This window comes from Pleurodeles waltl, chromosome 3_1 (assembly GCF_031143425.1).
Source record: "Pleurodeles waltl isolate 20211129_DDA chromosome 3_1, aPleWal1.hap1.20221129, whole genome shotgun sequence".
Classification (NCBI taxonomy): domain Eukaryota; kingdom Metazoa; phylum Chordata; class Amphibia; order Caudata; family Salamandridae; genus Pleurodeles; species Pleurodeles waltl.
The window spans coordinates 431463440-431485542 of NC_090440.1; the positions used below are offsets into that span (position 1 = coordinate 431463440).

The window sequence follows — 22103 nt, forward strand, 5'->3', positions numbered from 1 at the left end:
GGAATTCTCTTGAAATATTGTAAGCCTGAGCGAACAAAATGCCAGATGTTTGTCACATTTCACCATAAAAACAGGAGGCATTCACCGTAATGTTTTTTTTTTTTTTAAATGTCTTTTTGAAGATATCCATTAGAGTGGATTCTATTTTCAAGAACAGTGAGAACCCTCAGCTATCGCTAATATATTTATAAATCACTTAGTGGGAAGGCCACTCCCACTCTCGGCGGTTTCTCATTACTCTGTACCCTGTAATGTACAGTAAAGTAACTACACTTGAGTTGTTTCAAAAGGAGCTTTGCTTACAGACCTCTTCCTAGTTGTGATATCTCTACACAAAACCTCATTTGGAGAGCACTATTTTCCTTTCACTCATCTTCCCAAGCAAAATGCCTTCTCCAATAGACTTATATGGAATATCCTGCCCTGACCCTTCCTTACTCTCCAAATAATTGTTAATCTCCATTGATTTCAATAGGATCACCCACTAAACCACTCACCTCCACCCTCGTGAAACCTCAAAGCATTGAGAAGTATGACTTAGGAAGTGAAAAACAATGATGATTCGGACCCTGGAATGTTTTGGGAAGTGGCAGGGCAAAGAGGATAAAAAGAGCAACCTCTTGACATTTCATAAGCAAACTAGTAAACTCTCCCCAAAAATCCCTCCTATGAATCTTTCCAGATATTCCCCATTATAGAGTGATGTTTGGAATACAGTATTACACATGCACTAGAATGCAACTCTTGCAGCATTTGTTTTCCTGTTCTCACCACACGAGGAGTTAAAAACGTGCACTTACTTGGGTATGTCTTATAAAAGTCGTTGTCGATATCGGCGATGTTCTTTTTTTGTGCATATATTCTCCACGAAGGATCGGAAAATACATCATATCGCACAAAGATCCCGAACAGAATGATCATTGCAATCTGCCAGATGAAACAGACGAGTGGCAGCCGCCATCGCATGCTCGTGTTTCTTAACATCGTAGATAAATATGATGCTGCAACTATTTTACTAGAAACGTAACTGATCTAATTTTACTTGTTAAAGATCAATGAAATAAAAGTTTTCTCTGACATATGCCTGGGTTGTCTTCTTACAGACAAAGGCAGTTGTGAAAGGTTAAGGCGGGCAGTTTTTTTCTGTGTACAAGCCTCCTTCACCCTATATAGGTAGGTACGTTTAGGAGGGTGGGACTTCTGATGGTGTCATTTACCTTGGAGTCCCACATCTTTCTCTTTTCTGAGGGTGGAGTTTCTGAATAAGGAAAAATGTTATTCTCTTTTCTGGTCATCTGATAACAGTTGCTGCTGTTGCAGTGAAAATGGAAACGCTCACAGCAGAGTATTTTGCACTCAGATGTTTTAAAGAAATGAAGTGCGGTTTCTTGAGAGGGGTTCAGCATTCGCAAGAGAAATCTTTGCGCTCAGAAGTATACGTGAAAGCCACAGCAACTTTTATGATATGTGTATGTGATGCAATGTGATGTTATATGAGGGTATACTATGTTGCTATGTTATGTGAGGTTATGCAATGCTACGTGATGCAGTGTTACATGTTGTCATGTTATGTGTTGTTATATGTTGTGTTGTGTGTTATGTTATCTAATATGTTATATGTTATGTAATATCTTATATGTCATGTTATATGTTGTGCGATATGTTACATGTTATATCTTATGTTATGTTAGCCCTAGCCCTGCAGCAGACGAGCTACCAGGTCAAGAAGTCCACTGGCGAAGTCAGCTAAGGCTTTTGTTTTGTAAATATATTTTATTGCATTTCGGATAGGCACAGTATTTGTACAGTATATAAGCACTGAAGACAACGTAGTCAATATCCAGCCTTTAAGTGTGTTAATGGTGAGTATATTGAGAAACGCAGTTACAGATCAGTGCCATCCCATTCAGTCAACATATAATCGACTGGACAGTCCAGCAGTGCAGAAAGATAGAAGTTAAACACGGGCATGATTAACAAGCATCATATCCCATGTTCCCAGTGGTGTCAAATGCTAAATGGAAGGGTTGTAATGGAAGTCCAAAGCGGACATTAGGGCATCAGGCTAGTCAGTTTTTAATTGGTCAGAATGGGGTGCGCATGTTCACAGTGGCCGACTCTAGGACCGTATCAGTAGATTGGAATGTAGAAAAGAGGGGTGTCTGTGAATGTATTCCATTGGATCGTTATGCAACGTTTAGTCAAAATCAGTACCAGAGCAATACACCTAGATGACGGCTTCTTCTTGGTCGGGTGGGGGTAGAGTCCTAGTACACTTGTCATAGGAGATAAATCTGTAATGTGGTCAGGAATTGAAGCACCTCAGTCCGATAGGGAGTCAGGAGCGATCACTCCCACATGTAACATCTCCACCCCCTCTAAATCACATTTGGGGCACATATGGAAAATGTGTGGAAATAAAGGTATTAAGTTTACTAGACGTGACGTACCCACAGTGAATAATGTAATAGTTGATCAATTTGAACCAAGCATTTCGGGGTTCCTTCGGGATCACTTCTAGAATTTTTGTCCAGTTCCCGTCGGAGATGAGAGTTCTCAAGTCTGCTTCCCCTTTATCTTTAGGAGGGGTAAGCAGGTGGGTCAGGTCTGCTCTCGGTGCTTGATATATCCCCGGCAGGACTCGATGTGTGTTTGCCCCTGAGCAGAGAAACAGTCAGCCTCAGTGCATCGGGGACTTTGCACTCCCTCTTCCTCAGTGTTTCCATGTAGCCGCCATCACAGTGCCATGCAGTAAAAATTGCAGGATGTCGTATTCCTCCTTCAACTCCTCAAAGGATTACAAAACAGAGTGCCAACGGGTTTAATCACCCATTCCACCTACCCCCCCGGCTCCCTTCAATTGCCCTTGTGATGGAGTGCAGGTAAGAATTGTAAGGGGGGTGTCGTAGGATTACAGATCAGTTGTTTGTGCCTTCTGCAGGGACTGAACACAGAAATGCCTGATTGCTTTTGGGTCACTGTGGCCTTCTACCTTGGTTAGCTTTGGGTATAGAGCAGCCAACAGTAGGTCTGCAGCTGGTGTGTCGGGAGAAGCCACCACCCCAACTCCAGCCCACACACCCTGTAGCCTCCACAGATACATTGCAGCTGGGCAGCCAAATAGCATGTTTCAAAGACTGTGGCCCCAATTCTTCATCCATCACTGCCCCGACTCCAAATCAGGTCCACCAAAATAGAGTCCAGATTTCAAAACGTGCTTCGAGTGACAACTACTGACAGCAGTTCAAAGTACTACAAAGGTCCTGGTAGGACCAACATTTTAGCAATCGATTTCTGACTGCTAACCAAGATTGAGAAGGTTTTTCAAAAGGCCAAGGTGGTTCAGAAGGCTGTGATGGCTGCACCAATATCCCCCTCGAGGACGTCAAGGCTATATCTGTAAATACAACCCCTCAGGTATTTTATCGATGTTGAGTCCCAGAGCATTCCGAGTGTGTCAGAGATACCATCAGTGGAACATGCTAGTTTTGAGCCAATTCATGGGCAGCCCGTAGATGTCCCCGAAAACACCGAGCAGTTGCACCACCTTCCTGTGGTCCGTTCTCTTGTCATTAAAGAAAAGCATCATATCAACGGCATACAGGGAGCTGTAATTCATGATGCCTCGGGTATGTATTCTCGCTCTTCATGCCAGTGGTTCCACTGCTAAGGCGAACAATAGCAGGGCAGGGGACAACCCTTTCTGGTACTCCTTTCCACCTGGTACTGATAGCTTGGCCCATCTGGACTCTCACAGTGGGCAAGGATATCTTAAGGATTATGGGCACCCTGGGTCAAATGTATTTTGGGGGCCCCTACAAGGAACAGTTTTTATTTTCTGATCCAGTTTCATCTCTTTCACGTGTCTTTGGCAAGGTCATTAACGGTGCACAGGTACACTGGTTCAAATTGTTTACATCTATTATTCAGGGCTCGTGATGTGTGTTTTCAATATTTCAACACAGCAGCAGTTTACTGATATTACTGCAAACAATCTCTGTGACATCCTCCCATTTCTCTTATGTGAGGTCATGTTTTGATCGAATACAAACGTGTTTATGGATGTTGCATGAAAAATAAACAACATTTTTCTGCAAATTGTCTGTAATAGACTCTCACACATCACCCACATTAAAAATAAATTAAAGGAAAAACGATTTAAAAATTACACAAGGTCACCAGACAAGGCTCTCTCTCCAGAACAGAGCTGGCTTTATCACGGGCCACCCTGAAAAGCTAGGGCCCTGGGCCAGAATCCAATTTGCCCAACCCTTAAAACGTTTTAGGCAGTGGGTGAGGAGTGTAATAGTTGCACACACCCAATGAATCCCAGTTCCAACCCATTTTAGACATCACACTATAAAGAACATCTCAATCTAGACTATCAAAATCATTTTCTGTATCTAATGACAGGAACAAGGCCTTCGCAATGATGGTCAGATTGTTCATAAAATAGCTAATAAGCCCCGTATATTCATTGCTGTACTACAGCTTGGGATATACCTGGACTGATCTGGGCGGATGTTTCTCTACATAGGTGGCAGGAGTCTTGTGTCTAGAATGCAACTGAGTATCTGATAAGCGTTGTTTAGCATCCATAATGGCCTATCTATTGTCACATTGTTGGGGAGAGGGTTTCTCAGGTTTAAGTAGGGAAACTACCAGTGCTTCTTTCATTGAGTGTGGAAGGGAATGGGCTTCTTCCACCGCTTAGTAGGGAGTCACAGGTCGGGGGGTTGGGGAGCCCTGGGGGAGTGGGGGTGCTTTGATATATGCAGAATAGAACTCAATTAAGAGACTGTTGATTCCAGTTCCTTTCCCTTGACCATCTTCTTAACCTCTTCCCTAACGTTCTTCCCTCATCAGTATATCACCTCTAATTTATCTGCATCATCTGGTGTAAGGGGATGTACAGGAAAATCTCTATGGGGTTTCCACTCTGTCTCTTCTGCTATTACAATAAAGCTTAGTTAATACCTTACCAAGGTGTCAATTATCACATCTTGTTCATGCGTCTGTTTTCATTTCCAGAAATTGTGAGCCTTTCTTTGTGGGACTAGCTAGCCATGCCAGCAGTGTTCCAGCCTTGCCTTGCTCTGCATGCACTTGGGTCATGTACGCCTTATAATCTAAGCAGCGGGAGCGTTCAACATGTTCCGCTAAGCCAACGGAAGGACCGCTAGCGCTCCCTCTGAGCTCATTTGCCAGAACGTAATGGTTACGTCCTTGGCACAGGAGCACTGTGCCGGTGGGCGTAACCATTACATCCCTAGCACAGAGGCTGTTAAGTGCATAGAAATGCTCACTTTCTAAAAGTGGTATTTTTAATATAGTAATATAAAATCCAACCTCACCATTAAGCAGGATTTTTTATTACCATTCTGTCCATACTAAATAAGACTTGGTTACCACTTTCAGATCAGAATCTACCACTCAAAAAGTATAGGAAGGCAGTCCTAATGCTAGTCTATGAAAGGAGCAGGCCTCACAGTAGTGGGAAACAAATTTAGGAGTTTTTCACTACTAAGACATATAAAACACATATGTACATGTCCTGCCTTTTACTTACATAGCACCATTCCCTATGGGTTACCTAGGGCCTACCTTAGGGGTGACTTATATGTCGAAAAAGTGGAGTTTAAGGATTGGCAACTACTTTCAAATGCCAAGTCGAAGTTGCAGTGATACTGCACACACAGGCCTTGCAATGGCAGGCCTGAGACATGGTTAGACATAGACAGCATATGCACATTAGCACTGGTTAGCAGTGGTAAAGTGCACTGAGTCCTAAAACCAGCAAAAATAGTGTCAAAAAAGTGGAGGGAAGCAGACAAAAAGTTGAGGGATGACCACCCTAAGGCTGTCAGGTCTAACACGGACCTAAAGAATGGCACTAAGCCCGATTAGCGTCATAATTTAACAGCTGGTCATACCAGACGTTAAAGTGCTGGTAGGCCCATTTCCATGGGGAACACCATGGAATGGGCACATAGATGCCCACCCCAGCATGACCACCACCCACACTTCAGGGACATTACTGCAGGAGGAAGCCCATCACAGGTAAATGTATGTGTGTGGTGTGCCACTGGCAGTCCTTTACATGGGGTTCCCTGGCCACCATTGGGTTTGTCGGGGTTGTCCTGCGGACACTGGTCCCCTGTGGTGGGTATTGGGGTTGTTTAGTGACTCCTGTCTATACTTAGGCTGCTTCTGGATCACGAAATGATGCTAGGCTTACTAGCTTCAGATATTTTGCTGCTAATAAGCCTACTCTCATTTTTGACCCACTAGTGCCATTTCCTCTAACGCCATCCATCACTCTCTAGTGTCTTTTTCTGAGACGCTAACCATTCTTTAGCACTATTGTGCGTCTTTTTAAAAATATGGCGCATGGATGGCGTTAGGGAATGGTGTTAGCCCACGTTAACAAAAATGGCGCACAACTGCAATAGCACAGTTGTGCATCATCATTCCTAAATAGGGGCCTAAGAGTGTCTACTCGCCATCAAGAGGGTGTCCCGGTCCAGTTCGCTAACGGCCAGTGTGACAACCCATTCCATGCCAGTCCAGAACAGTGGATGGAGCACTGACAACCACAACCAATCAAAGTACCCAACTCTCCCCAGCCTAGGTAGAAAGGCAACATCCCCCCATCCAAACGCTAGAAAATGAGGCAAACAGCTAAATGGGCAACAGTGCCCACATGCCTACAAGGTGGAGAGACTCGGAGTAGGTGGGAGCTCCCCAGATGTACCACCATCCATCCGTCCATGCCAGCATACTTAGGTGGTCTGTCACTTATCTGCAATCATATCAAGGCAGAAAAGGATGCCCACCATACTTATATGACAGGGTCAAAACCCCACAAGCATGTGCTCTCCTCCAGCCAAAGAGAAAAAATGTACTCCTCAGACAAGTTCATCTGCCATCTGGGTGGTGATGTGGGGTAGGCAAGTGCTCCGTCCCATGTCCAGTGTGGAGTCCGTAGCAGGGTCAGTGTTGGTGCCCCAGGCATGCCACCCTTTGGAGTTGGGGCATGCTCAGAGTCAGAAATGGTCTGCTTCACTGCTACTTTCACTGCTCTGCCTGTCGTGTTGGGATTGGGCTGCTGTCGGGAAGCCTCCTCAGTTGCTTTTGCTATGAGGGCGCGGTCTCTTGATAAATTGGGGTTGTGGACGAGTGCTTATTGGTCCCTGAGGTTCTTGCTGGTTTTCAGTTCATACTTCCTGTGGATCAGAGAAGACTTTGGTACCTTGGTCTGTGATCACGCTTAGTTTTGCTGGGTACAGCTTTGCATATTTCATGCCTAGCATACAAAGCTGTTTTTTATCCTCCACAAATGATGCTCTTTGTCTCTGCACTGCCAATGTGAAATCCAGGAATTTAATTGCTCTGCAGTTCTCAATGTGGATGTCACAGTGTTCTTGGGCTGATTGCAGTATGTGATTCCAGTACCGAAAGTGAAGTAACTCTGCTACCATGGGGTGAGTTAGATCCAAAGGGGAATCAGGGTGCACCGGTACCCTATGAGTCTGTTTTAGAGCAAAGAAGGAGGGCAGCCTCTCTCAGGCCACAGTATCTCTGTGCATGACCTCCAGGAAAGCCACCATGCCATTGCCCTCTACTCGTTCTGATAGGCTCACCACCCACATGTTGTTTCTGGGAGCCCTTCATTCTGCATCCTCCACCCTGTGTTTCAACACCCAAACCTTATCCATCATGTCAGCTATCTTAGTCTTCAAGTCTCCTGTTGCAGGTGTAAGTTCTGCCAGCAACTGTTTGATCTTTGTTACTCAGTCCACCAACTTACGCTAGTCATCGTTAAGGAAACCTATATCTGTTACTACAGTATCCATTTTAAGTTCAAGAGCTTCCCTGGTGTCTTTGATGGGTAATAAAATAGAGCCTAGTTTATCTGCTAGTAAAGGGGTTGCTTCTGCTGCGACTGTGAAGCCCTGTCCAAGATGCCACCTTCAGGCCCGTACCAACTGTTAGCCAGGGGCTGTGTCCTTCTAGCGAGACTGACAACCCATGATGGGGCATAAAGCAAGTATCCCAGACAGTTAAACCCTGGACTGTAATTCGGGCCAAGGGGTTCTGGCCAGGCCAGTAAGCTGGGGTGCCAGGGCCCAATCTCTTCCTTGTGCTACATCTAAGGGGCCTCCACACACCACTGTGGCCCCCTTCAGGGGGTGCAGAGGGCCCTGGGCCCGGTAGGCACAGAGGTTGGTAATGAGTCACAGAAGGGGTTTGCACTAAAGACTCACCTCCAGGTATTCTGATATTCTTTCCTGGGGGCTCCCTCAGTTTTGATTGGAGGTTCCTCCCTCCACAGTTATCCATGACCTCAGGGTCCACCTGTATTTATGCCAGGAGTGTCTGTGCCATCGTCTGCAGTACTCTGTCATGCCTGCCAGCTGCCTCGCAGGTGCTCCGAATGTCCCCACATTTTTAGGGGTCCTGCCCAGCATCCCCAAGTTGGCCCACAACTGAGGAACAGCTCCATGGCCCTCAAGACACCAAACAGCAATCTGAAAAATGGGCAAAGCCCCTGACAGGGGCAGACCCATCCCTCTGCTGCACTCCTCCCATGCCCAGCCCACCCAAGAATGTCCAGTAAGGTTCCTGGAGGAGGCGCCAGCAATCCTAGTAGGAAAGCAAGTCCTTGTTCATGGTCAAACAGGGCCTCAGGGCACAGGCACACTCTGGGAGTATGGGCCCCCAGATTGCTACAGTCCACCCGGGCTCCTGAGCCGCCATCAAAGGTGTGCTGCATGAAGGTCAGGCAGCACAGGTTGTCTCTCTGGTCAGCCTCAGGAAACAGCAAATGCGGAGGTGGTTTGCAGGAATGTCACAGTAATTATATGACACAGTTAAAAAAACAGCTATACCTGTAGAGTCTGTCAAAAGTTTCCAGAAGTTTGTCTCGGTGTAAGAGGCCCTACTTACTATGCTATAGGTTCGGTACTTCAACCAAGCATGGCAACCTCCACCCCACTACCACTGCTAAAAAACACAGAAGACAGCCTCCTGCACAGTTCTTTTCTGCAAAGAGAAGACTCCTCTCTCAGCTGCCACTATGAAAAGGAACTAAAGGATAACAGAGGTTTCCCAAGCAGTGGATCGAAGAGAGCCTTAAAACTTAAAAAGACATATAATAACACAATTGCTGGGATAAAATTACCACATGAGAAAATAAGTGATGGAAATCAGAAGGTACCTTTGAGTGGTGAAAATATTGAAATGTCCTCCGTGACCTGGAATGGGTTTTGGTTGGCCAATGTGGAGGAAAATAAAACTGAAATTAATGCATTCCTAGGTTGATAGAACAATGACCCGATGAGTTGCCTAGTATGAAATACAGACCAGCGTGATGCAGAGGGTGCAAACTGATACTTATCTATAAGGAGCAGTTTCATGGAAACGAATGAAAGTCTAAACCCGCAACAAGAATGCTGCTTGTTAGAAATTGGGTCTCTATTTAGCAGAGGTATGCACCCTGGCCACATAGGGACCACAATCCTAGTCAGGGTAAGTCCACGACACAACCTAAAGTATCCTGTTTTCACCCTCTGGTAGCGTGGCACAGAGCAGACAGGCTTAACTTAGAAGGCAATGTGTAAAGTATTTGTGCAATAACTCATACAGTAACACAGGAAAAACACCACAAAAAGGATTCCACACCAGTTTAGGAAAATAGATAATTTTTATCTGAATGAAATAAGACCAAAATTATAAGAATTCAATATGCACAAGTCAAGATATCACTTTTTAGAGGTTTAGGTAAGTCTCAACACATAGGAATCAATAGTGTTAACTATTTAGCACAAAGTATCTGGGATGCCTAAAAAATAACAATGCATAGGGCCGTATGCATAGTGATGCATCGATTTTTCTGGTGCAGCAAATGTGTTGTGTCGATTCTTTCCTCACAGGCAAGGTGATGCGTCGATTTCCGGGTGGCAGTTTTGGCTCCTTACTGGAGTGTGGGGATATTTTGACGCCCAGGGACAATGCGTGGAAAATTAAAAATGCACTGGGAAGATGAAACAGGCACTGTGTCAATGTGGTAGGCGATGCAACACTTTTTCAGCCACAAGACAGATGCTGCATTGAATGTTGGAGGCGTTGCATCGGTTTTCCAATTCAGTGGATTTTCTCTCTCTGGTGAAGTCTTTGATCGCCCTGAGACTTCTTAACAGGAGGCAAGCTCAGTCCAAGCCCTTGGAGATCACTTGTGGGTTAAGGCAGAGTCTTTCCAGCAGAGTCAGAGTGCAGCAGGCGGCAGGAAAAAAAGCAGGAGAGCAGTCCTTCCAGAAAGGCAGTCCAGATGGCTCCTTTGCACAGCACGGCAGTCCTTCTGACAGAGTCCACTTGTAGGTCCAGAAGTGACTGATTTTAGGGGGTCACATACCCAGTATGTATACCCAAATGTGCCTTTGATGTGAAGGACACTCCAAAAGGTGGTTTTGAATACACCAGTGCCCCTTTCTTACCAGTCCTGTCTGCCAGGAGACCTGTGGGGCGGGGGTATCAGCCCCTTGTGTGAGTTCAGGCCACTAGCCATTCAAGTGTAAGTGACAGCCCCTCCACTCTTCCTGCCCAGGAAGTCCCATCAGTATTCAGATGAATGCAGATGCAGCTGAGTGTCCTGTGTTTATGGCTGTCTGTCTGAAATACTCCATGTGAGCCGTCAACCAGCACAGACCAGCCGTCTATTGAAGACAGGCTGTAAGGCATAGAGAGCAGTAAGTGCTGAAGAATGGCTACTTTCTAAAAGTGGCATTTCTAAAATAGTAATGTTAACCTCATGGGTGCGGGCGTCGGCCACTGGCCGATGCCCACACATTCTCCCTCATGCAGGTCACGACCAGTGGCCAACACCAGGGAGGAGGGTTGAAAAATCCTCCGGTGCGTCGCAACGGAGGATTTTTAAAAAAATACCCGTTGGGAGACACAGAAGCTTCCATGTCTCCCCCCACCCTCCCCTTTGTGACGTCAGCGCACCGAGATGCGTGCTGACGTCACAATCTGTTTTCCTCACTGGAGCAGGAAGTGGAGGTAAGGCCGCTTCCTGCTCTGGTGGGGAAATTGGGCCCAAACAAGCCTCCCCACTGTTGGGGAAGGCCTCATTTGAAAGGGGAGATTCTCCCCTTTTAACCAAGGCCTTCCTGAAATGGTTTACTGCGATCCAGGGCCAGGAAAAGCCACTAGACACCAGGAAATTCCCTTGGAGGGGGGGTCAGCCCCCTTCTAAAAACGGGCCGACCCCCCCAGGGGCATATTAAAAAAAATAATGTTAGTTTGCCCCTGGGGGCCACAATTGCACCCCCCAGGGGTTAAAAAAAATATGATAATATTAAAAAAAAATTTGACAGGGAGTGGTCCTTGAGCAGGGCTGACCCCCTATGGGGGAATTTTTTTAAATAGTTATATGGTTTCCCCCAGGGAAACCATACAGCTATTAAAAAATATATAGATCTATATATATATATATATAGATCTATATATACACATATCTATAGAGATCTATATATAGATATGTATATCTATATAGACATATAGAAAGAGAGCGATCACCTTTGTCAATGCGTGTGTGGTTTCCCTGAGGGCTGCAATCGGTCCCCAGGAAAACCACACCCACATATAAAAGTGGTCTCTTTACATATATGTATGTATATATATATATATATATATATATATATATATATATATATATATATATTCACAACCAGTTCTCTTGCAGTAGCAGTTTGCGTCTTCAGAATAATGCACATACTTCAACTGACACGTTTCAACTGTAGCTTTTAGGTAGCAATAAAAAAGTCAAGTAACACTTGTGAAAATGTTTTGCTACGAATGGATCTGACTTTTGTACAGTGACAGTTTTGATGTCATAAAGTAGCACAGAAGGTTTATATGCCTACTACAAAGATCAAATCTGTATTTTATGTAAATAGCTGAGTGGATTAGTAAAGCCAGCCATTACCTTCCCTATAATACAAATGAAATGTACGTGCGAGGGGGGCTATAGAGAGATGAAGGGCATTTTTGCTGGGTGGTAGTGAGGGAATCTGAGGAGGAGGTCATGGGAGTGGGAGCACCAATAATGATTGTTGGACTGGGCTCCAGAGGCTCTAAAGACTGTGACGATTGGTATGTGACAAGGTGAAGTAATAGTGTGTCTTTTTTGTTTTTTCCAATGTCTTGGGAGAACATGCTGATTGAGGGAAGAAGCAAAGGTAAGGTGATTGACCTTTACTGTTGCACACATCACACACACACCCACCAGCAATTTTGTGACTGTCTATGTAGGCTAGTGTTTTAGAGTGAGAGTTTAGCCAGTAGCAGAGATGGGTGTCTTGTCGGATGACTGCTGCTGAAGCCCTAACTCAGGTTATAGAGGACAGCTCTGACATAGGATCAGAGACTGAGACAGCAGATACTGAGACAGCATCTGAGGGATAGTACAGTGGCGCAGACTCTCTGAGTCATTATTCCAACAATTATTCTTCCAGTGATTCTGAGGGAGGTGATGAGGACAGTCCTGCTGTCCCTTCGCAAGCACAGACTGTGCTGTAGGACAATAGCAGGTTAGCCCAACTCAGAGAGCAGATGCATGTGGCAGCAAGTACAGACAGAGTGCTCTCTTGGGAGTGCCCCAATTTAGTTCAGCCCCAAATTCCACTGCCCAAATTGTATTGTGGAGACATCAAAATTATTTTTCACAAAACAACCTGGTTTTGTAAGGCAGGCACCTGTGTTTCTGGTCCCGGGCCCAGTGGCCATATGGGGAAACCAACCAAACCCAGACATTTCTGGTAACTAGACACCTGGGACAGTTCACAGATATGTGACTTGTGTGGATTCCCTAAAGGTTTTTTACCCAGAATATCCTGCAAAGGTGAAATGTTGAATAAAAAATCAATTTTTTCTTGCATTTCTGTCACACAAACTACAGGAATAGGTTGGGATCGACAACATTCCTACCACCCAGTGTTTCCCCACCTGTCCTGTTAAAATGCTACCCCACGTGAGTGCCTGTACCTACTGCCTGTGTCAGGAGTGGATCACCCCAGGTTCAACTGTAAGGACTAACATTGATTGTTGTGTGATCCATTCCTAACACGGGCACTAGGCCTACCCACACAAGTGAGCTACCATTTTTTTTGGGAGGCTTGGAGAAATGTTTGGTTGAAGGAAATTTGTGGATCCTCTCAGATTCCAGAATTTTCTATCACTGAAATGTGAGGGAAAAGTGTTTTTTTTGCCAAACTTTGAGGTTTGCAAAGGCTTCTGGGTAACAGATCCTGTTGAGAGCGCCACAAATTACCCCATCGTGGATTCCCCTAAGTGGCTAGTTTTAGAAAATGCTCAGGTTCGGTAGGTTTTCCTAGGTACCGGCTGAGCTAGAGACCAAAATTCACAGCTAGGCACTTTCCAAAAAACACGTCAGTTTTCAATGTAAAAATTTGATGTGTCCATGTTGCATTTTGGGGCGTTTCCTGTCGTGACCACTAGGCCTACCAACACAAGTGAGGTACCATTTTTATTGGGACACTTGGGGGAATGCTGGGTGGCTCCTCTCAGATTCCAGATCTTTCCATCACCAAAATGTGAGGAAAATGTATTTTTGCAAATTTTGAGGTTTGCAAAGGATTCTGGGTAACAGAACCTGGCGAGAGCCCCACAAGTTACCCTATTCTGAATTTCCCTAGGTGTCTAGTTTCCAAAAATATATAGGTTTGCTAGGTTTCCCTCGGTGCCGGCTGAGCTAGAGGCCAAAATCCACAGCTAGGCACTTTCTAAAAAACACGTCAGATTTCAATGAAAAATGTGATGTGTCCATGTTGCGTTTCCTGTCACGGGCACTAGGCTACCCACACAAGTGAGGTACCATTTTTATCGGGAGACTTGGGGAAATACAGAATAGAGGAACAAGTGTTATTGTCCATTGTCTAAGACAATGTGTAAAAAAATAAGTATTTTTGAAAAATGCCCTGTAATTCACATGCTGGTACGGGGACCCCAGAGTTCAGAGATTTGCAAATAACCACTGATTCTCAACACCTTATCTTGTGCCCATTTTGGAACTACAATGGTCTCCTTGATACCTATTTTTGACTCCTTATATTTCACCAAAAGAATTGCTGTATACCTGCTATACAATGAAAACCCATTGCAAGATGCAGCTCATTTATAGGGTCTGGGTACCTAGGGTTTTTAATGAATCTACAAGCCCTATATATCCCCACAAACAGAAGAGTCCAGCATACGTAATGATATATTGCTTTTAAAAATCTGACATAGATGTAAAAAGTTTTAGAAGAAAACATGGACAGAAATGGCTCTTTTTTACACCTCAATTTCAATGTTTTAGCTGCTACGTTCTGTAGGAAAACCTTGAAGGATCTACACAATGAATTGCTGAATTCAGAATTTTGTCTACTTTTCAGAAATGTTTAGCTATCCAGGATCCAGAATTGGTTTCATATCCATTTCTGGCACTAACTGGAAGGAGGCTGAAAGCGGAAAAAATAGTAAAAATGGGGTATGTCCTAGTAAAATGCCAAAATTGTGTTGAAAAATGTGGTTTTCTGATTCAAGTCTGCCTGTTCCTGAAAGCTGGGAAGATGGTGATTTTAGCACCGCAAATCCTTTGTTGACGCCATCTTCAGGGGAATAAAACACATGCTTTCTACTGCAGCCCTTTTTGTCCAATTTTTCTGAAAAAAACTTATTTTTAGCTGTATTTTAGTTAATTTCTTGGTCTCCTCCAGGGCAACCCACAAACTCTGGGTACCTTTAGAATCCCTAGGATGTTGGAAAAAAAGGACATACATTTGGCGTGAGCTCAGCACTGGGGTGGGGGGTGAGGCCCAGCAGCTAAGGGGTTAAATCTAACTTCAACAGTTAGCAGGATTTCTTACTACCATTCCAACCATACCAAACATGACAATGCCACTCCTTTTAAAATCAGAAATTACAACTTAAAAGTATATAAGGGAATTTCCAGTGCTGGCCTATGAGAGGAGCAGGCTTCACAATAGTGCAAAATGACTTAGGGTGTGCTTTACTACCATGACATGTAATACTTACAATTACATGTCCTTCATTTTACTTAAATAGCACTCTGCCCTGTGGGTTACTTAGGGCCTACCTCAGGGGTGAAGTATATATAATAAAAGGGGGATTTAAGACTAGGCAAGTAGTTTTAAATGCCAAGTCAAAGCGGCAGTGAAACTGCACACAAAGGACTTGCAAAGGCAGGCCTGAGACATGGTTACGGGGCTTCTTATGTGGGTGGCACAATCAGTGATGCAAGCCCACTAGCAGAATTTAATTTACAAGCCCTGGGCACATGTAGTGCACTTTACTAGGGACGTATAAATACTCGAAATATGCCAATTGGGTATTAGGCATGTTTAGGGGAGAGAGAACAAGCACGTTAGCACTAATCAACTGTGGTAAAGTACACAGAGTCCTAAAACCCGCAAAAATGAGATCAGAAAAAGGGAGGGAGGCAGGCAAAACGTGTTGTGAGATGACCACCCAAAAACTGTCAGGTCTAACATGTGCCCTCCTAGCTGAAAGTGGGGAGAGCTACCCAACCCCTTGGAAGTTCTCTTCACTAAGGCGGAATAATCTGGAGAGACCATCAGCATTGGCGTGGTCAGTCCCCAGGTGATACTCCACTGTAAAGTCCATTCCCTGTAGAGAGATGGACCACCTCAAGAGTTTAGGATTTTCCCCACTCATTTGCATGAGTCATCTGAGGGGCCTGTGGTCTGTCTGGACCTCAAAATTAGCCCCAAACAGGTATGGTCTCAGCTTCTTCAGTTCCCAGACAACAGCAAATGCTTGTATTTTAATGGCACTCCACCTCTGTTTCTGTAGAAGTAACCTCCTGCTAATGAAGGCTACTGGTTGGTCTAGGCCATTCAGCTGTACTAAGACTACCCCTATGCCATGTTCTGAAGCATTTGTCCGTACAATGAATTCCTTGGGGTAATCAGGGGCCCTGAGCACAGATGTTGGGTACTTTGCTTCCTTGAGAGTATCAAGTCTTTCTGACAAACCTTTGTCCAGATCACCAACCAGGGCTGCTTCCTTGAAGTTGGCTCAGTTAAGCGGGCAACAGTGGTGCCATAGCCCTTAACAAATCTTCTGTAGTAGCGGTAAGGCCTAGGAAGGCTCTCACTTCGGTTTGAGTTTAGATGGTTACCAGGCCACAATATTTTCAGTCTTGGCCTGGAGGGGACAGCACCATGCCACCACCTACCAGGTGTCCCAAATATACGACGGAACCCTCCACAATCAGGCACTTGCTGGCCTTGATTGTCAGGCCTGCCTGTTGCAGGGCCTGAAGCACCTCTTGGAGGTGATGCAGGTGTTCCTATAAGCTCACACTGTAGACAGCAACATCGTCTAAGTAGGCGGCACAGAAAGCCACTTTGCCAGCCAGGACTATGTTAACCAACTGTTGGAAAGTAGCGGGACATTATTCAAGCCAAAGGGCATCACCCAGTGGTGGTAATGGCCCTCAGGAGTTGAGAATGCTGACCTCTCTTCTGCTCCATCAGTCAAAGCAATCTGTCTGTATCCTGATGTTAGAACAAAAGTACTGAGGAATTTGGCAGAACCTAGGCCCTCATTATGACATTGGCAGTATGTGCCACTTACCGCCATGCTGACTGCCGCGAAAATACTGCGACCGTGGCGGTATACCGCTACCCATATTTTGACCCACACATAGAAATCCGCCACTATACAGACACACACACAAGTCCACCAGCCCAAAGGTCAGTGATAAAATGGTGGTAGCAAAACCCACACTATTACACCAACAGAACTACGCTCATAGCATTATCACCACTGCGGACATTCAACCACGGTAAACCATTGGCGGTGTAGACCGCTGCACTCAAAATACACACACACATACAAAACAACACCAGATTGGACAATTCAAAATACACACACCTGACACCCATACAACCACCACACAACACACCCACACCAATATAAAACACACATCCACAGTACCCACAACCCTTTACGAAAAAAAAATGAGACAACTGAGAGAGACAAGCCTGGCACACCCACTGAATCAGAGCCACAGAACACCATCACCCATACACCATCCACGCACCTCACAGCACACCCCCCAACACATCACCCCACACACCCTCACACACACCACTCACATTACACCCATGGCACCACAAAGACACTCCAGGTTCTCTGAGGAGGAGCTAATGGTCATTGTGGAGGTAATCATCCGGGTAGAGCCACAGCTATTCGGATGACAGGTGCAGCAGATGTCCATTGCTAGGAAGATGGAGCTTTAGCGGAGAGTCGTGGACAGGGCCAATGCCGTGGGACAGCACTCAAGAACAAGGGATGACATCAGGAAGAGGTGGAACGACCTATGTTGGAAGGTGCGTTCCGTGGTAGCAAGACACCAGATAGCTGTACAGAGGACTGGCGGTGGGTCCCCACCTTCTCCCCCACAACGAACAACATGGGAGGAGCAGCTTAGTCTGAACTAGGAGACATGCAAAGCTCCTACTATACCACTTATATGACTTAGCAGTATATCATAAGAAAACACAATACTCAGAGTTACTAAAAATAAAGGTACTTTATTTTAGTGACAATATGCCAAAAGTATCTCAGAGGATGTACTCCCTTAGGAGGTAAGTAATATACACAAAATATGCACACACAAACCAAATCAGGTAAGTAAACAGTTAGAAAAGTAGTGCAAACACAATAGAATGCAATAGGAGACAATGGGCCTAGGGGCAACACAAACCATATACTCCAAAAGTGGAATGCGAACCACGAATGGACCTCAGGCCTAGTGTAGTGTGTAGAGGGTCACTGGGAGTGTAAGAAAACACTAAGGGTGTCCAAGATACCCCACCCCAAGACCCTGAAAAGTAGGAGTAAAGTTACCCTACTACCCCAGAAAGACAGTAAAGTTGAGATAGGGGATTCTGCAAGGACAACAACTGACTGAAAATCACTGAAGACGGATTCCTGGACCTGAGGACCTGTAAAGGAAGAGGACCAAGTCCAAGAGTCATGAAAGTGTCCAGGGTGGGCAGGAGCCCACTAAACCCCGGATGAAGATGCAAAAGGGCTGCCTCCAGGTGGAAGAAGCCAAAGATTCTGCAACAACGGAAGGTGCCAGGAACTTCTCCTTTGGGTAAAAGCTGTCCCGCGGTGTGCTGGAGGACACAGAGTTGTTTCCACGCAGAAAGACTGCAAACAAGCCTTGATAGCTGCAAGAGTTGTGGTTGAAGGTTTTGGGTGCTGCCAGGGCCCAGAAAGGACCTGGAGGTCGCCCCTTAGAGAAGGAGACAGAGGGGGCGCTCAGCAATACAGGGAGCCCACACAGAAGCAGACAGCACCTGCAAAAGCACCTGAACAGGCATTCAGAAGATCTGAGCATGACAGTCAACTCAGCACAACAAAAGGGAGTCCCATGAAGTCGGAGTCCAACTCAGCGAGTTGGGCAATGCAGGATGGAGTGCTGGGGACCTGGGCTAGGCTGTGCACCAAGGAAGTCTTGCAAGAGTGGACAGAAGCCCTAACAGCTGCAGTTCACGCAGTACACAGGATTACTGTCTGACGTGGGGAGGCAAGGACTTACCTCCACCAAATTTGGACAGATGTGCCACTGGACTGTCGGGAACACTTAGACCCAGCTCCTGTGTTAGAGGGACCACACTCGTCAGGATGAGAGGGGACCCAGAGGACCGGTGATGCAGAAGTTTGGCGCCTGCGTTGGCAGGGGGAAGAGTCCGTCGACCCACGGGAGATTTCTTCTTGGCTTCCAATGGAGGGTGAAGGCATACAGCTTTCAGAGCATGCACCACCAGGAAACAGTCTAGAAAGCCGTCAGGATGAGGCGCTACAATATTGCTGGTAGTCTTCTTGCAACTTTGTTGCGGTTTTGCAGGCATCCTGGAGCAGTCAGCGGTCGATCTTTGGCAGAAGATGAAGAGGGAAGTGCAGAGGAACTCTGGTGACCTCTTACATTTGTTATCTGGTGAGATACCCACAGGAGAGACCCTAAATAGCCCTCAGAGGAGGATTGGCTACAGAGAAAGGTAAGCACCCATCAGGAGAGGTCTCTTACGTCACCTGTGGCATTGGCCACTAAAAGGTGTCTATTGTGCCCTCACACCTCTGCATCCAAGATGGCAGAGGTCTGGGACACACTGGAGGAGCTCACTCTGGAGGAGTGGTCACTCCCCTTTCCTTTGTCCAGTTTCGCACCAGAGCAGAGCTGGGGGGATCCCGGAACCGGTGTAGACTGGCTTATGCAAGGAGGGCACCATCTGTGCCCTTCAAAGCATTTCCTGAGGCCAGGGGAGGCTACTCCTCCCAGGCCCTTCACACCTATTTCCAAAAGGGAGAGGGTGTAACACCCTCTCTCAGAGGAAATCCTTTGTTCTGCCTTCCTGGGACTGGGCTGCCCAGGCCCGGGGGGGGGGGGAAGAAACCTGTCTGCGGGTTGGCAGCAGCGGTAGCTGCAGAGAAAACCCTGGAAAGTTAGTTTGGCAGCACCAGGGCTCTAGGCTGGGGACCCGGGGATGCATGGAATTGTCCCCCCAATACCAGAGTGGTATTGGGGGGACAATTCCATGATCCTAGACATGTTACATGGCCATGTTCGGAGTTACCATAGTGATGCTACATATATGTATTGACCTATATGTAGTGCACGCGTGTAATGGTGTCCCCACACTCACAAAGTTTGGGGAATTTGCCCGAACCATTTGGGGGCACCTTGGCTAGTGCCAGGGTGCCCACACACTAAGTAACTTAGCACCTAACCTTCACTAAGTGAGGGTTAGACATATAGGTGACTAATAACTTACTTAAGTGCAGTGTAAAATGGCTGTGAAATAACGTGGACGTTATTTTAATCAGGCTGCAGTGGCAGTCCTGTGTAAGAATTGTCTGAGCTCCCTATCGGTGACAAAAGAAATGCTGCAGCCCATAGGGATCTCCTGGAATCCCAATACCCTGGGTACCTAGGTACCATATACTAGGGAATTATAAGGGTGTTCCAGTGTGCCAATCAGAATTGGTAAAATTAGTCACTAGCCTGCAGTGACAATTTTAAAAGCAGAGAGAGCATAAACACTGAGGTTCTGATTAGCAGAGCTTCAGTGATACAGTTAGGCACCACACAGGGAACACATACAGGGCATACTTTATGAGCACTGGGATCCTGGCTAGCAGGATCCCAGTGACACAGGCAAAAACAAACATAGATACAGTAAAAATGGGGGTAACATGCCAGGCAAGATGATACTTTCCCACAGTGACCCAGCCACAGTCCCAAACCACCACAGAGCCTCCCCCTTCAGAAAACACCACCACGGCACCGACCCAGCGGGCCCATACCTCTGTCCCCAGGACACGTCAATCAGCAATTTGTCCACCACTACAGGGACCCCAGGACACCTCATAAACACAGGATGATCAGGGACTTGGGGTCCGTGGCAGTGGACATGGTTCAGGGGACAGGGGCACAGGACAACAGGGAAGCTGGGAGGACTGCTGTGTGACAGGGGGAGGACAGGCCAAGGGAACCGACTCTCCACAAGGCACTCACCAACATCCTGGGAGCATACCACCAGGAGACCATGGCCCAGATACTGGCCAACCTTCAGGAGACCAAGCAGCTGCAGGAGGGACAGTACCTGGGGATAAGGGAGGACCTGAGAGACATCCACACAACCCTGGTCACCATTGCAGCGGTGCTGGCAGACATGGCCAACATCATGAGGGAGGCAGTGACACACCAACGGGCCCCTGACACTAGCCACACGATGAACAGCCCTTCACCTCCACTGACGCTAGTGGACAGGAGGCCCCGCCACTGGAACAACAGGCCACCAGCACCCCTCCCTCTGCAGAAGGAGAACCACCACGCAAAAGGTCCCTGCGATCCAGGCAGAAACCAGAGAGCATTGCCAAGACCCCTGCCATGAAATAAGCCTCCCCTGAATGTCACTCTTGTGTCCCACTCTGTCACCCTGTCCGCCTTGAACTGCCATTGCCCCACTCCCTATGTCCCCTTGGACAATGCATCTGTGATACCAATAGACTGTACTCTATCCTGGACTTTCCTCCACCATCAACCTAGCCCATTTCAATACCCCATACACTTATTATAACAGAAATAAACCCCCCCCCTGTGATACTAATACAAGAATGGAGTCTTTAAATTGATTGAAATATGTATTAGTTTAACAAGCTTTAAACATTGAAATTCAAATGTACAGTTACATATAAATAGGTATGACCTGTAGTGGACAGCAGTAAACACACCAGGAGCCAGAGTGGGCCACATATATCTGAAAATAGAGATGCCAAAGGGTACAGTAAGTGGCCATAGAAATAGGAAAATCATGCTGCCATGTACAATGTCCAACACAAAACTGCAATGGAAGGTGAAGTCACAGTGTCTTACCTGTGTGTCACTGGAAGTACTGTTGAATTATAGTAGTTTTGTTGTTCATTTCCTCTTCCTCTGCCTCCTCTTCATCACTGTCCACAGGCTCCACTGCTGCCACTCGACCATCTCCAGCCTCATCCTCCTGCAGGAAAGGCACCTGGCGTCTCAAGGCCAGGTTGTGCAACATTCAACATGCAACGATGATCTGGCACACCTTCTTGGGTGATTAGTATAGGGATCCACCTGTCAGATGGAGACACCGGAATCTGGCTTTCAGGAGGCCAAAGGTGCGCTCAATGATCCTCCTTATTCACCCATGTGCCTCATTGTAACGTTCCTCTGCCCTTGTCCTGGCATTCCTCACTGGGGTGAGTAGCCTCGAGAGGTTGGGGTAACCAGAGTCACCTGCAAATATCGAGGGATACCTGTTTACCAGACACTCACCCTTAGGGCCAACCCCACACCGATAAACCCACATAAACTGTGTGGGGACCATGGGCACACCTATTAGCCACACCCTGTGCCTCTGGAGTTGAGACACCACATATGGGATGCTGCTATTCCTCAGGATAAAGGTATCATGCACAGAGCCAGGATACTTTGCATTGACATGGGAGAT

The 22103-nt window shown here is 46.3% G+C and overlaps 1 protein-coding gene across 2 annotated transcripts in view; it reads right to left on the reverse strand.

Annotated features, from left to right (window-relative positions):
• The window catches only part of RHCG (Rh family C glycoprotein), a 384997-nt gene that overhangs the window by 297719 nt on the left and 65175 nt on the right, over positions 1-22103 (reverse strand). The window contains exon 1 of one of the 2 annotated variants that reach the window (XM_069222699.1): positions 801-1147. The exons of the other annotated variant lie outside the window; for it this stretch is intronic. Within the exon in view, the coding sequence (XP_069078800.1) occupies positions 801-984 (184 nt within the window). The 5' untranslated portion in view covers positions 985-1147. Of the gene's footprint in view, positions 1-800; positions 1148-22103 lie in introns of those variants that run through there. 2 annotated transcript variants of the gene reach the window in all.